This window comes from Nannospalax galili, unplaced genomic scaffold (assembly GCF_000622305.1).
Source record: "Nannospalax galili isolate Female #2095 unplaced genomic scaffold, S.galili_v1.0 scaffold1424, whole genome shotgun sequence".
NCBI classification, from domain to species: Eukaryota; Metazoa; Chordata; class Mammalia; order Rodentia; family Spalacidae; genus Nannospalax; species Nannospalax galili.
Genome location: NW_008350786.1, coordinates 335,289 through 351,694, shown reverse-complemented (window position 1 = coordinate 351,694; position 16,406 = coordinate 335,289). Strand labels below are relative to the sequence as shown.

The window sequence follows — 16,406 nt, the reverse complement described above, 5'->3', positions numbered from 1 at the left end:
CTGCACTCAGCCTCCCACGTGCACCCCATGTCATTGCTGGCCACTCTTAGTGTGCCCTTGGTTAAAGGCCTAGTAGACCCAGCTATCCCTCAAGCTATCCTCCTGAGACTGAGCAACCCTCCTTCTAGGCAGAATGCTAGCGCCAGTTAGCATTCATCCTGCTGCCTCTGTTTCTTCTTCATGGTGCTCCACTCCGTGCTCCTTCTAGACACTTGTTGTGTATGATTTCTGGGCCTGTGATAACTGATGTCCCTCACTGTGCTGTGCTCGCCCCTCCTGTTATAGGTGATAGTGCTGTCCACGAGACTCCTGAAGCCACTTAACATTCCCGAGCTCCTCTTTGCAACTGATCGGCTACATCCAGACCTGGGTTTCTGACATCTACAAAGAAGATAAGACCTACTTGATCTGGAAATACCAACAGCAGTCTGTCACCATTCCAGATGTGCCTCCCAAACCAGTACCCCTGTTACTAATCATAGATAAGACTTGATTCTGCCAGGAAGGTCTTGATAACCCTGCAGCAAGGCGAATTGCTTGGATTGTTCATGTTCTTTCAAAACAAAAACAGAACAAAAACTTGCTTTTTCATTCTTCTTCTAAAGGTGCCACGCTGTCTTTAGCTGAGCTCACTAGCAATTGTTTTCATTTATCCTTAACCCCGTCTTTGTAATCTTCCTGATGCCACCTATAGGTTCATTAGCTCACTGATTCTAAATAAAAGCCTGTTGGCAAGTGTAGTGGATGGTAAGCATTGTGGTTTGCAGTTAGTCGAGGAAAAGTTAGACATGCTTTAGAATTCTGAGCATATGGAAATTTTTATTTTTCTTACAATTATGTGAGGAGGGAACGTCACAGACAGAAGCAGAAACTTTCTCTTTAGATCCAAAATATTTCTGAAAGGCAAGGAAGGGAGGGGTAGCTGGGGCAGCCCTGGGCTGGTGGCCTCTGTGAGTGGTAAACCATCCCATAGTGACAAAAGGCTGCTTTGTTCTAGCTTGTTCAAGGAGCCTGGCTACTTGGAACAGCAGTGGGAGGAACAGAGAGGGTGATTGGAGAGCTGTCCTTGCCTATAAAAGGTTTCCTCCCCTCCAGAGGAAGCCCCAGTACAGGAGATCTCCTCCCAGGGAGTCTAGATTATAACCACAATCCCTAGAAGGCTTTGTGATTTCAAGTTCCTACTGAAATATAAAACTTTCTTTTCTTTGAGTTTAGATATTCTTTCTGGCCAAGGCAGAAAAACCCAGGCCCATCTAGTGAAATGATATGAGAACTCTAGGGAAAAAGGAAGAGAGCACTGCTTAGAACCCAGATGTTTACTTAGAAGTATATGGCCGATGGGAATTTCTGGTATCACTGATGGATGTCTGAAATGAGATAAAGCTGGAAAACAGTTGCTAGTATGGATTAAGTAGGAGGAAGAAATAAAATGTAAATCAAGACGTGGCCTTACATTTTAGTTCTTTATTAAATGCTGTCATTTTATGGAAGAAAAAAATAGCTATAAACTTAGATCATTTTGAGAAATCATTTTGAGACCAAATTAAGCTGGGTTTTTATGGAAATAGATGTAGATTTTCATGCCCAAGTGTGCTTTCCACCTTTTACCAGTTCTTTGGTGGTGCTGGAATATAAGACCTCAGATACTTTTTTAAATCCTACTAATCTACAAGTCTGACATTTGAATGAAGAAACTGACATTGGCTGCAAAGAAATTATAATGTAAGCAGAGAGCAATATTTTCTAAAATAAACCACCTGTCATGTGATTCAACCCTGTGTCATTCATCCATTCATTCTCAAATGTTGAGTGGGTACCTGTGAAGGTGGGCACCTGCAGAGAACATTCCAGGTTCTCTAGGGGGTTCTGAAGTCATCACAAGCCAGACACCTCCCTGACCTCATGACATCCGTAGAATGAGCAACTGGTGTTTTATCTGATGCCTGGGCCCTCTGTGAGCATCATCTCAAGGTTAAGTTGCAAATCATATGTCTACATGGGAAGGAAACCTGAAAATATAAAACCAAACTGCCAACAAGAGGTTACCTCTGGAAAGAAGTATTAAATGGGAGGCTAGGAAGAAGGGGGAGACTCACTCCCTATATACTAATACATTGCTTCAGTTTTTTGTAGCAAATATATATTTGTATATTGCTTTTGTGAATTATATCTTTACAAGTTGTTTCTTATTTTGTAAAAGAATATGCAAAAGCTTCTACTCTGATAAAATAATAGGATAAAGTTACAGGTTATGCTAGCAAGTAGTACTGTGTCCTGAAAATGTACTAAAATTGCATTAAGAGTGGCTATAGGTAGTCTGTGGGTGGTAGGGAGAAATGTCAGAAGTGTGTAGGGAGAAATGTCAAAAGTCACCGGTTGGAAGAACTTGGCTAGGCAGGCAATCACAAGGTAGACAGCTATGGAGAAAAGGTGAGCTGGAAGGAGTTGATGGTAACTAGAATGTACTTTTTGAATAACAAGGACTGGAGGCACAAGAGAGAATGCAGGTCCTTGATTAAACAACAGGAGCTTAGTAAAAACTTGGCACGAGTCCTGCAAATAGCCATCAATAAATGTGTAAAGAAGGTGACTGTTCTAGTTTGTTTCTCCATTGCTGTGACAAAATACTCTGGGGAGGAAAAGTTTGTTTGGCTTACATCTCCTGGGTCACAGTTCATCAGGAAGCCCAAGGTAGGAACATAGAGCAGGAACCTGGAGGCAGGAGCTGGAGCACAGGCCATGGAGGAACGCTACTTACTGGCTTGCTCCCTTGGCCCATGCTCAGCCTGTTTTTTTATAAAATATAGAACAACCTGCCACAGTAGACTGGGCCCTCCCACATCACTCAACAATCAAGAAAATACCCCATAGACATGGTCACAGGCCAGTTCAATGGAGACAGTTCCCCAATTGAGGCTCCCTCAACCCAGGTGTGTCAAGTTGACACTAAAGCTATCCAGCACAGTGACTCGGGCAGTGGAGCTGCCTGGCATCTCTCTGGTATCATGTGAATTTTGTGCTCATTTCCTAGACAAGGGAGGGACCAGAGAAGGTGCTAAGCCCCCTCCACCCACTGTGAAGGAATAGTATACAGATCAGGATTCTGGAGTCTTCTCTGGGTTTAGGTTCCAATTACATCTCCAGTACACCATGGTCACAACAAGCCTGTGAAACAGATGATAATGGAGCCTCCCTCATGAGAGCCTGCTAAGGAGCCATCCCTAACAGAATGGCTGGCCCATGACTCCAAGAAATATGGGTGTTATTGCTGAGGATACCAATGTATTACTTCACACAAAGAGAAAGTGTCAACAGGACAATGGTAGTTAATAGAGTTTGGAAGCATTCCTGGGGAGAGGACAAATGGAGAAGTAAGAACATGATGGTCCAGCATACGCCAAGGCCATCTAACCCAGAGGTCAGGCAGGAATAGTGTCTGGAGCTCAGCCAGTGCCGCCTCTCCCACATCTGGTAGTTCATTTTTCCAGGTCTTAGGTGACCATGGAATTAGATGATAGTAGACCATACCCACTAGGTTGTAGTGAGAATCATAGGACATAGAATCATGCTACACATCTAGCACTTAGAACAGGGCCCAGGGTAAATTTGTTTGGAGAGGCTCTCTTAACTTTCTTTTCTGTGACAAAATGTCTGAGAAAATCAATTTAAAGGGGGAAAGTATTTTGGCTCAGAGTTTCAGAGGTTTCAGACCAAGGTCACTTGGTTTTGGTGTTTCTGGATCTATGGTGAGGCAGAACATCATGGCAAGGAAAAGAGCTGCTTACCTCATGGTAGCCAGGAAGTTGAGGAGGAGATGGGGCCTCTCAGGGCACAGTCAGTGACCTGCCTTCTCTAACAACATTCTATCCCCTAAAGTACTCACCACTTCCCCATATCTCAGTAAGGTATGGACCTTTCAATAGAATAATTAGGTGAAATCAGGGTATTCATGATCCAATTACCCCCCCCAAGAGGCCCCATCTCTGAACCCTACTGCATTAGGAACCAAGTTTCAATGCATGAGTCCTTGGGGTACGTGTTAGAATCTAAGCATAACAGTAACTAAGAATCACTACTATGAGTGATGCATATTGGATGATTGCTCATGCAGAATCATATGTCTCCAACAGAACCTTCTCCATCACTACTGTTAGCCAGAAAGCAGTTACTCAGAGTCTGAGGTTGACATCTCATTTACCATTTCATCATTATCCAGATATACTGGTTTTCAAGGGAACTCGCCCACCCCACTATGGCAGCTGCCTGAAGGTAAACTAAAAACCCAGCTAAGGAGCTGAGTGGCAGTACTGGTTTCTCCCCTCTCAGGTCTGGGTCTATTTACCACCTAAACCATGCTGGCCAGAGCCAAAGCAAGCACACAAAGGCAAATCTCCTGCCAAGGGCCTAATGGCTACCTTTCATATACACAGTTGATAGTGGGGTAAATACTTTGTAGCAATGGAGTTCTGTTTTTGTAAACCTTTTGGAACCCTCTTCCCTGCAAACATAACAGGCACAACAAAGTATTTGGAAGTACTCCAGCCAGCGCAGCAACAGTTCAGTTGTCCCCAGAGGGCCAGGCCCTATGTATATAGTTGTTTGTGCCAGGGTTCCTGGTGTTAAGGTGGTATTTCCTTAACAAAGAATTTCGCAGTACTACCCTCCAAGACCACTGTTATTTATTTTTACCCTAGTTACCAGCAACAGAATCTCAACAACAAATAATCCAATGCTACAAATTTTGTCTGTGGTCTTGCCCAAGAAACATCAAGAAACTCCACTTCTACTTTAAAGGGAATTTAAGGAAAACAGATGGTGGAGGACTTATAGGCTGTGTCAGGAGGCAGGAGAGTAACAGAGTCTTGCCACCCTCAGTAATAACTTAATCCCATTCTCTTCTCAAATTTAGGAGCTAATGAGGACAATAAGAACTTTCTGGAAGCTTGTTTCTTTAGACTTAAGGGAGTGCCCAGACAGGAGTTTTCCTGAGTTCTTTATTGTAAGCAGACAATCTATGCTCCCTTGTGAGCAGTTCCTTGGGGGTCCCGTGGGGAGTTCTCTACAGACAGCTAGGCAGTGGCTGTCTCCCCACTGCTAAGCAGGATCAGTTTGCCAACTGCTCCTTTGTGGGAATCTGCCTACCACTTGTTCCTTTGCCCAGAAAATAGATTTGTTTTTTTCCCTCTTGGAATGAAAGATGAATGCTGAAATCCCACTTTTCTCCTCAACAAGGGGATTTCTATAAACACAGCCATAACCCCTAAAACTTGGGGTTCTGAGCTGCAGGACAGGCAAAGCTTCTGACTAGAGCGTGGTGAGGGAGAAACGTGAGTTCAGCGTCCCCTGCCACCTCACAGCAGGGGCTGGCCACGGCTCCTAGGGCTGCAAATGGTTTTGATTTGAGGCTGGGAAGAAACTGAAAAACCAGACATCACGACAGACGTGGGTCAGGCTCTGAGACAGGCTACACAGCAGCCCCTCCTGCCTGGACGTCTTTATTACCGAGGGGGCTGGAAGCCAGAGCAGCCAGCAGCCTTCAGCTGATGGCAACAGCAGATGTGGTCCGGCTGCCAGGAGACCTGGGGCCCAGGAGTAGCCCAGCCAGTAGCAGAAGGGAGACATAGAAGCCCAGGAAGTAGGGCTTGGGCAGTAGGTCTAGAGCTGCACATGGTCTCTGTATGTGTGGAGGGGGTGGAACAAGAGCTATGGCTTTGGAAGGAAGGGTGGAGTCCAGAGTCTGCTCCCTTGGGAGCAGAGCAAGTTGTTTTCTTCTCTGCCAAGGAGACTACACTGAGATGGTGGAGTTGGTGGGCAGAATGTCCTTATCTCAAACCTCTCCTATTCCTGATGCAGAGATGGTCAATAAATGAAGTAAAGCTGTCACTGGCCATAAGCTAACATAGCTTCTAGGCCTCAGTTTCCTCGTCTTTAAAATGGAAATGATATGACCTGCCTCAGGTGTCTTCCAAAGACTAAAGGAGAGCATGTATGATCTGGCATGTTGTAAATATTCAATAGACTCTAATTCCTCTCCTCCTTGTACCAAACTCAAACACATCCCTGCCATGACACAGGAGGCAGGCGACAGTGAGAAATGCAAGTGTAGCACTCCTCATGTAGCACTTGTGCTGCACAATTCTGCCCACAGGGATGCTCCCTTCTTCCATTTCGGAGTATGGGTCAGAGCCCAGGGTGAGTGCATACAGATGCACCTCTCATTCACTGGGCATTGCTAACAACCCCGTAGGATGAATACAGATAAATGAGTAGGCTGAAGTTGGAGGCGCCTGTCTCTGTCCTTATACTGGTATATTCTCAGGCTTCTGGAGGCACCATTTCCCTCCCTGACCCCAACACACACTGTTCGCAGAGGTGAGGTTAGGCTTGAAGTATAAAAAAACAAACAAAAACAAGCTCTGTGTATAAGGAAGTTTGAATGTCAGAATGTCAGTGTCAGGACTGGAGAGATGGTTCAACAGTTAAGAGCACTGGCTGCTTTTGCAGAGGATCCAGGTTCAATTCCCAGCATCCACATGGCAGCTAACAACCATCCATAGCCCCAGTCAAAGGGGATCCAGCCCCCTCTTCTGGCCTCCATGGGCATTGCATGACACAGGTACACTTACATACACACAAATAAAACATGCATACACATAAAATAACTTTTTTTAAAAAAAGAATTTTACTGTCAAGAGCAGTCAGATGTTTCCCTGGGAAAACAGGCCTAGAAGCCTAGCTCCATACCACTGCAGACTCCCAAGTTATTAGCATTGGCCCTTGTCCCACTGCCCCACCTATGCAGCAGTCTCTCATATAGGAAACATCATAAGAAATAACACTGACTATGGTCAGAAGACGTTGACTCAACTCCTTTATGTGACCTGAGGCCATCAAAGCCCAGAGCCTACTTTCTTATCTGTAAAATGGAGCTAGCCCCTCCCCCTCCTACTCACAGAGTTATCCAGAGGATTAAACAGTATTTGAAAGTACTGCCCAGATGGAAACCATGATGATCTGCCCACAAAAACAGAGGCTCACTGAGTTGGCATAGAAGGTCTCCCAGGCTCACATTGCAGCAGATGCAGCCTGGCCATTGGAGCATACACATGGGGCAAGAGCGCCATGGGAAGAGCTAGGTCAATAGTTATGAGCTTTCACTGTAAGAATAAGGTGCAACTTTTGGAAGCAGCATACCCAGAGAGCTTTACCAAATGTATCATACGTGATGCAACCCTGATTTTGTATAGACACATGCATGCCCTCAGAGGCTCTGCTGAGATGTATAGACAGATATTTGTTTTAGGTCTCTTTGGAGGATCATGAAAAGGAGATGAGTAGGAGCCATGCAAGTCTGGAATCAGAATGTCACACTGCACTCCTTAATGAAAGCACAGATTGTGGCCTTCATGTTATTGAACTTGTTCTGTAAAATGGGAATAATAAAATGTACACCACTGATTTGTTGAGACTTAAAGAGAGAACTCCTGAAAGACATAGTCCCTGACTCAACATGCCCAATAAACACAAAGATTCTACACAATACTTTCCAAAGGACTGAAGGAGAATATTTCAAGAAAGACCACGGTCAGATGTCTGCTCTTATCAAATGAGATTTATTGTACATAAAATAAATTAATTACAGTTCAAGCCAAAGCATGAATGGCTTTTTAAAGTGCATCTGTGTAGGGGATTTGGTGGGCAGCCCTGAATCTGGTCACTCCGTAAGACAGCGTTTCCATAATTCAGCCACCCACAGCCATGACTCAATTAGGCCCAGGACCCTAACGTCATTGCCATAAGCCATTTACACAAATCACACCACCATCAATTAACACTTTTTTTCTGTACCCGATGCCATAGGTTACAAACAAAAACAAACAGCTGTACAGTGTCATGATTGGGCAGTTTTTCACAGCTACTCAACACATGTCCCACTAGGCATGAACATCCTGTGTGTTGGGAGATTCAGCACCTTCCTGCAGACCACAGTTCACAGGTGTCTGTACATAAAATATTATGGCCTAAAATCTGACCTCTATGGGGTGAGGAGGGATCCTCCCTTGTTCTTAAATCTGGGTATCCTTCAAGTTAGAAAGGTGTCCTGTAAAGATAGCACAGAGATACAAGTCATACTGATAAGAGTAAACCTTCCTCTAGGGAGGAAAAAAGATGAAGGAGGAGAAGGGGGGAAAGAAAGCCTGTGAATGCTTAATCTGTTCTTTCATCCCTACCCTAATCGCAACAATGCATTTGGAGAAACTGGCCATCATTTACAAGGTAGTGAGGGATAACCACCTGCCCCCTCCACACTCCAAAGAACTAGAAAGAGTCCGTGTCCTGTATCTGTCCATCCATCCTTGGACTCCAAGCACTTCCTCATTTGCAGCAGTTCCACAGGCCCCTTAGGCCTCTTTGCTCCAGCCCTTTCTGGAACCATGAACTACCGCCAGCCTCCAATGGTCCTGCACCAGAAGAACCTCAGGTCCTCTTCCCAGAAGACCAAATCCCCTGAGTGGTTGTGCTTCAGACAGAGGTGACAGTTCTCACTTTGGCAGACAGAGCTTGCTTGAACCTCCTCTTCAGATCCTGCATGTTGGGTGACTTGGGCCTGGGAATGAGAGAGGTTCTTCGTTTCTCGGGTGTGCTGTTGGACTGCTGTTTGTGGCTCACTTCTTTGCACAGGACATGGAAGGCATTATAGACATCATTGTAATTTTCACTGACAGACACTTCATAGAAGGAGCAACCCAGCATGCCAGCCAGCTGCAGTCCGAGCTGAGGATCGACCTGCTTGATGTGCAACAGGTCGGCTTTATTGGCTACAACCACCACAGGCAGCCGGGTGCCCAGGTGGAGCTGCTGGACATGCTGGTGGAGCTGGCCAATGAGTTCATAGCTCTTGTGGTCAGTGATGGAGAAAACGATCACCACAGCGTCTGCCCAGCGAATACACCGGTTTAGCTGCTCACTGCAGCTCAAGCCATTCTCATGAACCTGCAGCGGGGATAAAGCAAAATGAACGGTGAGTACCGCAAGGAGCCTTGGCTGCGTGGGATCCCAAATTCAAAAGAGCCCTTCATAGTAATGCCAGGTTATGGGTCATAAACAAGTTCTATCCCCGCACATTTCAGCTTTCCTGACAATATGTTGATCCAGCTGCACAGAGTTGGAATAAATAACAGAGCAGCTCACCACACTCAAGTGGAAAATTGACCTGCAGAGAACTCCATGCAGAGAGACTTTGTAGTTGCACAAAATGGGAAATTAACTGGCTAGACAGTAAGTCTGGGGAAGTAAAGATAGGAGCTGAAAGCATTTACGCACATTTCAGCTTTCCTGACAATATGTTGATCCAGCTGCACAGAGTTGGAATAAATAACAGAGCAGCTCACCACACTCAAGTGGAAAATTGACCTGCAGAGAACTCCATGCAGAGAGACTTTGTAGTTGCACAAAATGGGAAATTAACTGGCTAGACAGTAAGTCTGGGGAAGTAAAGATAGGAGCTGAAAGCATTTAAACCTGGATAACTGCCCAGTTCAAGAGGAAAAAAAAAAAAAAAAAAAACCACAGGCCAGCCTGGTCTACAGAGTGAGTTCCAGGACAGCTGGGGTTATAGGGAAACCCTGTTTCAAAAAACAAAAAAAAAAACCAAACCAAACCAAGAAAAAAAAAAAAAAAAAAAAAACCAGCATGGCTCTTTTGTCTATAGCGAAACTTTCCACAACATAAAAGTAATTCCAAGTGTTTGAGACTGTATCCATATATTGGGTTTTTAATAGCAAAGACACCTGTGTAAAAATTGACTGTAACCATAGCAAGGAAACACTGCCAACTCCCAGGGTTGGGTTTGCTCTTTCCTGCTGTGCTGTGTCTTCCTACTGGAAGGGTTCTGCCCCTTTGCCAAATCTCCCAAATTGAGCCAGGCCAAGACTGACCAGCAACCAGATACAATTAGTGTCAAACAATATGTGAAAGTCTAGACCTCACTCCCCACATCTTGTTTTCCTTCAGTTTGAGAACTGAACAATTCCAATGTCACTAGGTTCCCCTTTGACCCAGTCACAGTGTCATAACTTCTCACCTGAATCCCTGGAGTATCCTGAACTTGAATCGCCAGGGTTTCACCTTCTATCTGGACTTGTCTGGTATAGAGGTTACCTATGATGGAATAGAAAAAGAGATTATATTCTTCCTTCATGTACAACCTTAAGAAACATTGTGGATTTTTTTAATGCCTATACAAATGCATACTAGAAATGAAGTTCATTTCTATTTAACGGGCTTACTTCAGATCTCATTTAGAGGCCAGCTACGATTTTAACCCCATCCTAGTAGATGTCAAAGTTTGTGAGTTTTGGGAAACTCTAATTTTAAACAGTTTCTATACTTAAGAGTTTATTTCCTTGAAGTAGATTTTCTGGTTCAGTATGTGTGGATTTGTCATTTTCTGAACATAGTTATATTTTGGCTACTAGATATAATGGCTTCATAAGCAAATATGGTTATGCACAAGTTAACATTATCACTTTGGATGAAGTGTGACATAACTGTCAACGCTACATCAAAGCAGAAGACCACAATTTACCTTGAGATGGCTTAAATGACTCATTTCAAACAATCCCCTATAGGCACCTCATACACAGTCTATGTATTTAAGCAATTTGCTAACAGGGCATAGTCACAAAGCCCTTAAGCCTCCTGGTGGCTATTTTCAATCATAAAGCATGAAACACTGGTCTTCTCATTTATTCAGGAGCTCTCCTCCTCAAATCCTACCATCTAGTTATTTTCCTTTGTTAAGAGGCGAACTTTAGGTTTACAACTGCTCTCGGTTGGCCTTTGCTTTGAAAGGTCACCTCTGAAAGGCAGCCAGCAGAGGGAGAGGGTGGGGGAGGAGCTGGTCAGCGTTTTTTTCTTTCTTTCTTTCTTTCTTTCTTTTTTTTTTTTTTTTTATGACTTTTGCAGGGATGTTTTGAAGGGAGAGGCCCTAGAGTACAAAGAGTGCTTCCAACTGGGGTCCCTATAGTTAAAGCATACCAGGGGAATACTTTCAGGCACTTGATAAAATGATGAATGGGCCTGGAATGGAATGAGGCCAGATGGCAGCTATGGGGAGGGCACTGGGGGGGGAGCAGAAGTGTCAGAATCCTAATGCTCACGCTGTCACTCTGAAGGAAGTGTCCGTAAAGGCACTGAAAAATAAGGGCAGCAATCCTGACAGTCTTTTTCTCCGTGCATTTCCTCACCTGCATTTCGTTCATAGTCCCCAATGAACCGTTTAGTGAGGAACCGGACCACCAGAGCTGCAAGGTCAGAAGAGAAAGGAAAACTTAAGTTAACCCAGCAAGTTTCAGGGGTCTCCACACCAGCCCACCTGGAAAAACGACTCTCCCAAAACTGTAGCCCGCCACTGAGAAAAATTCCTGCCCTGTAGCTCCTTGACCCTTCTGCCAGACACCAGGAGGGGGTGTCCGCCTGGTGAATTACGGCTCTGCCAGCGGGAAGGTTCTTGTGGCCCACCCCCTCCTCCGAGCCCGACTGGGCCACACCTTCCAGCAGGCAAGTAAGTCTTTCAAACCTTACAGACCTCGAGGAGGGGTTACGACCCCGTTCTGAGCCAGACACTGCCAGAGCGAGGCTCCAAACCCCGAAGTTCTAATCCAGCCCCAAAGTCGGCGGGCGACTCTGGATGGACCCCAGACCTCTTATGTTGAAACAGAGGGATGAAGGGACGGCGGATCCCGCTGCAGCCCCCACCTCTTCCCCATACTTTGAATATCCTCCAACCCGGGTGGGTGTCTCCTACGGCCGGCCCCGGAACTCAGCGGGTTCCGCGTGAGCAGCAAGACTCACCCGTCTTGCCCACGCCGCTGGCCCCCACCACGGCGATCTTGACCAGCCGGCGGCCCGCTGCCCCCAGGCAGCAGTCGGCGGCGGCGCTGCCCGCAGTAGGGTACTCCGCGATGGTGCACATGTTCTGGATGAGGCGCATCTCCGCTCCCGCCGGGCTGCACCGCTCGAGACCGAACTGCCGGGCGGGAGGATCTCGTGCTGCGCGGAGATGGCGCTGGGATCCGGACACCGCACGGCCGCAAGGACTAAAAAGTACAACAAGAGAGCTGCAAACACCGCAGCTCAACCGCTCCGGGCCCGGGCTGGGATCACCGCTGCCCCGTGCTAGTTTTCTCCGGCGCAGGCCACACCCCCGCCTCCCGTGGCCAATCCCCGAGCGCCCTCCCCGAGGCCCCGCCCCCGGCGCCATTCGGCATGCTGCGCGCCCCCTAGGAGCCTGGAGCCTGTGCCGGGCCCCGTGAGGCTACGGGAAAACACGGCCTCGGGAGCCAGCGTGGGCTGCAACGTGCGGGGCCCACGCTGGCTCCCGTTGCGCCAGCACGAGGCCGCTGTGGTGGCTGCGGGGCTCTCAGATCCGCGTGCGGGGACCTGTCGGTATCTGCGGGTCTCAGATCTGCGTGGGGGGACCTGTTCAAGTCTGCCGGGTCGCAGATCCGCTTAGGGAGTGAGGAGAACCTGTCCGTGTCTGCCTGCCGGCGCGCTGCCAGGCCTCCGCAGGCCCGTCCCCCTGGGCATCCACTGTGCCCAGCTGACCTTTGCCTGCATCCAGCTGGCTTCTCCCCTGCTCTCCCGCTGGGTCCTGCTCCTAACAGTCTGGAGCCTCCAAGGCTCACAGCCACCGAACGCCCTGCTGCCAGGCTCTGTTCCCCGGCTCCTGCATTTGGGACAGGACTCGACTTCGCTGCATCCTGAGTGTTATCCTGGCTCACAGATTTTACCTTTTGTCGCACTGATTAACCAAGACAACCCCCACCCCCTCCGCATCCCCACGGCCTAAAATGCGGCATTTGTCTTTGGGGTGAAATTTATGCTCTGACTCTTACAGGCAGCGCAAGCTCACGTGAACACACACCGTGGAAGACAAGCGCTGCACCCCCAGAGGCAAATCCAGAAGTAATTATAGAACAAGCTTTCCAGCGCCTCTCACCCAATCACACCTCCTCCTGGAGCTGTGAAATGGTAAGAAAGCAGTTACTGCAGCTGTGGATGTGGACTCGATTGGGAGTCTCCAGGGCCCCACGCTTAGTCTTTGGTCATATCACAAGCAGGAGCTAAAAGTGGATGGACGCCAAGGAGCAGCTGGGCCACTGAGGTCATAAAGAGGCAAGCTCCTGCCCCCATATTGTAATCAGGGAAAAGCACAGTCAATGACAGGACAAATTCGAATGTGAGCAGTCTTCTCAGTCTGACATTGCATTGCCACCACCACCACCCCCACTTCCAAACCTGCTGGCCTTCAAATGCAGGCCCTTTTATCGGGATGCATGTGACAACAAAGCCTGTGACTTTGTATACTGACTAAAGGTGGAAAAGTAAAAGAAGACGACTCCAGTGTCTACACGTCAGGCTTCGTTCACCAGGTATATTTGCTAGAATTTACCATCCTGACCTTTGGTCGGACTCTCTGATGTTCTCTGTAACAGTCTCCCTGGGCGCAGGAATTGGAAAGGAAATAGGAAGATACTTTCCAACTGCTTTGATACATCTTGTGGGATGAGCAATGTAATCAGTAAGGCACACAACCCAAGCAATAACCATAATAAAAGGTTGCCTTCTAGGGAGAACACTAGAATGAAGCAAGATGAGCCATCTGAGTCAGAAAGAAGAGGGCATTTCCAATTTGCATCATGTCTTTCTGTGTGATTTAAATCAAACTTGAATTTTGTCGGTGTATAAAATCAAACAGCAAAGCAATAATTACAGGTAACCTGCACTTTTCAAACCCCTCCCCCTCGAAAGCCTGCAATTCTGTCCTGTTTACGTGGGAAATAATTATGTAGTCTACATATTTGTTCGGCTGCTTTTCAGTCACTCACACAAACAGACATGATAAAAGTTGTCAAAGGGAATTTTGCTTTGAATCATTTTAGCTCATGGTGCTTCATTTTCATTACCACGAGACTAACCAAACCTATGATTTTTTCTGTCTGCATCAGGAAGGCTGAATTTAGTATTCCTACTTGAGGCTAAAATGAACTGGCTGTGCTTTAAAGAACACAGAAAAGAAAGTAGAGGAAAATAAAGAGAAGAAAGGAGTGCCAGTCAGATTACAAACATCTACCCTGTAGCCCCCCTCTGCCTCCACCCAGCTTACCTCAGATGACAACACTCAGTTATCCCTTCTTGGAAATTCAAATTAGCAGAATAAAGGGGAATGGGGGCTGGAGAGATGGCTCAGTGGTTAAGAGCACTGGCTGCTTTTGCAGAGGACCTGGGTTTGAGTCCCAGGACCCATATGGCAGCTGACAACTGTTTTGAACTCCAGTTCCAGGGAATCTGATGCCCTCTTCTGACCTCCGTGGGCTATGACACAGGTGCACTTACATGCATGTAAGCAATAAACTTATACACATAAATTAAAATAAAACAATATTTTTGCTGGGCATGGTGGCACACGCCTATAGTCCCAGCACTTGGGAGTCAGAGGCAGGTGGATCTCTGAGTTCAAGGCCAGCCTGGTCTACATAGTGAGTTCCAGAACAGCTCGGGCTACAGGGAGACCCTGTCTCAAAAAGACCAAAAAAATAAATAAATAATTTTTTTTTTAAAGTAAGAAAAGAGGGAATGGGACAGGGCAGGAGACATGATGTATAGTGATAGTTTGTTTTATTGCAGACTATAGGAAGGGATTTTGCATTTAAAATCTCATTTTAGCCAGGGGTGATGGCTATACCTGTAATCCCATCAGTCAGGAGGTTGAAGCTGGAGGATCCTAAGTTAGAGACCAGCCTAGGCTACATAGTGAGACCCTGCCTTAAACAAGAACATTTCCATTTGCCTTTAGGACAGTCATATGAGGCAGGTACTATCCTTACTTCAAGAGCCATCCCCACTGCTGCTCCATAAACCACCCCAAACCGAAGGGGTTCACAACCCTTCCCCAGATGCAACTAGGCAGGTTTTGCATGAGGTCTCTCGAAGGACAGCTGAGTCTGGTGTCCTCTGAGGACTGAAGGGGGATGGACATCTGGAATGGCTTCTTCATTTGCAGGTCTGCATTTCAGCTAGAAATGTAGGAAGAGCTGAGCCTACCTCAGGCTGTCTCACAGCATAGTGACTTGACTTCTGAGTGAACACTCTTAATATGGGAGGTAGAAGCTGCCAGTTTCTTGAGGCTTATGTGTGGAAACTGGTGAAGCATTGCTCTATTATGTTCTATTAACCGAACATTCAGGGAGCCCACCCAGATCAAAAGGGGAGAGGGAAGGAACACAGATCCCACTGTTAGATCATCAAAGTATCTATGGCCATCTTTCTTTACCACGCTTTCATTCTACAAGTGAGAAAACAAAGCTTTATATAGATCACAAAGATTATACTTCCCATAAAGGACATAGCCACAAATCTGAAAAGGATCAATATTCAAAACTAGCCAGAGGTAGGCTTGGGAGATTGTGCACTTGGTAAAGTGCTGTCCATGCAAGCATGCAGACCTGAGTTCAATACCCAGCACCCATGTTTTAAAAAAAGAGGATACAGTGGTGCACACCTGTAATCTTCACCTTAGAGAGGCAAAGACAGGAGGAACCCTGCAGCCTCCTGGCCAGCCAGTCCAGCAGAATCCACAGGCTGCAGGGTTGTTGAGAAGCCTCTCTCAAAAAGTAAGGTGAAGAATGAGTGAGGAAGCCACCCAACACAGACATCTGTTCCCCATAGGACTGTACACACACATGAACGCATACGCACATATGCGCACATACAAATAGCCAGAAGATGGTATGCTGCAAAGTAGTGTTCTCTTTCCCTCTCTCCCCACCCCCAAAGATATAGATATGAGGATGGGCCAAGGATGGTGGCATGTCCTCTAATCCCACCACATGGCATGCAGAAGCAGGCAGATAGATCTCTTTAAGTTTGAGGATGTGAGGGAGATTAAGATATGAGGACTTGGAGAGGAAAGTTAGAAATATTTTGCTTGGTTTTGATTTTTCTTGGCATCTGGAGTTTCCATCACTTCTCCCATCTTTCAAAAAACAATATTTTGTTTATTATCTGTATTTTATGTGTATGCGTGTATTGCCTGCATGTATGGAAGTATGCCGGTGTCATGCAATGCCCACAGAGAACAAAAGAGGGCGTTGGATCCCCAGGAAATAGACTTACAGATGGTTGTTAGCTGCCATGTGGGTGCTTGGATTTGAATCTGGGTCTTCTGAAAGAACAGTCAGTGTTCTTAACCTCTGAGCCATCTTTCCAGCCCCTACTTCTCTCATTTTCAAAGTCCATCTTTGAGCTGAAAGTTTCCAGAGATAATTCAGTGTCTGGAAGCCTTTAGAATGACACACTATAAATTTAGGAAGGGGCTGGAGAGATGGCTCAGTGGCTAGGAA

At 46.5% G+C, this 16,406-nt stretch overlaps 2 protein-coding genes across 2 annotated transcripts in view; one reads left to right on the top strand and one right to left on the bottom strand.

Moving 5' to 3' along the window:
* Positions 1 to 1,773, top strand: part of LOC103745941 (sec1 family domain-containing protein 2-like) — a gene marked incomplete at its 5' end in the record, with an annotated part of 50,685 nt that extends 48,912 nt beyond the window's left edge. Inside the window, one exon of the mRNA XM_008847978.2 lies at positions 286 to 1,773. Coding sequence (XP_008846200.1) covers positions 286 to 378 — 93 coding nt within the window. The remainder of the gene's footprint in view (positions 1 to 285) is intronic.
* A 5,824-nt stretch (positions 1,774 to 7,597) lies between these two features.
* Positions 7,598 to 12,164, bottom strand: Rasl11b (RAS like family 11 member B). Its single transcript, XM_008847977.1, has 4 exons — positions 11,857 to 12,164; positions 11,250 to 11,306; positions 10,085 to 10,161; positions 7,598 to 8,994 (listed from the first exon to the last, which is right to left on the bottom strand). The coding sequence occupies exons 1-4, from the start codon at positions 11,993 to 11,995 to the stop codon at positions 8,524 to 8,526; spliced, it is 744 nt and encodes a 247-aa protein (XP_008846199.1). The 5' UTR covers positions 11,996 to 12,164; the 3' UTR covers positions 7,598 to 8,523.
* Positions 12,165 to 16,406: the final 4,242 nt, after the last annotated feature.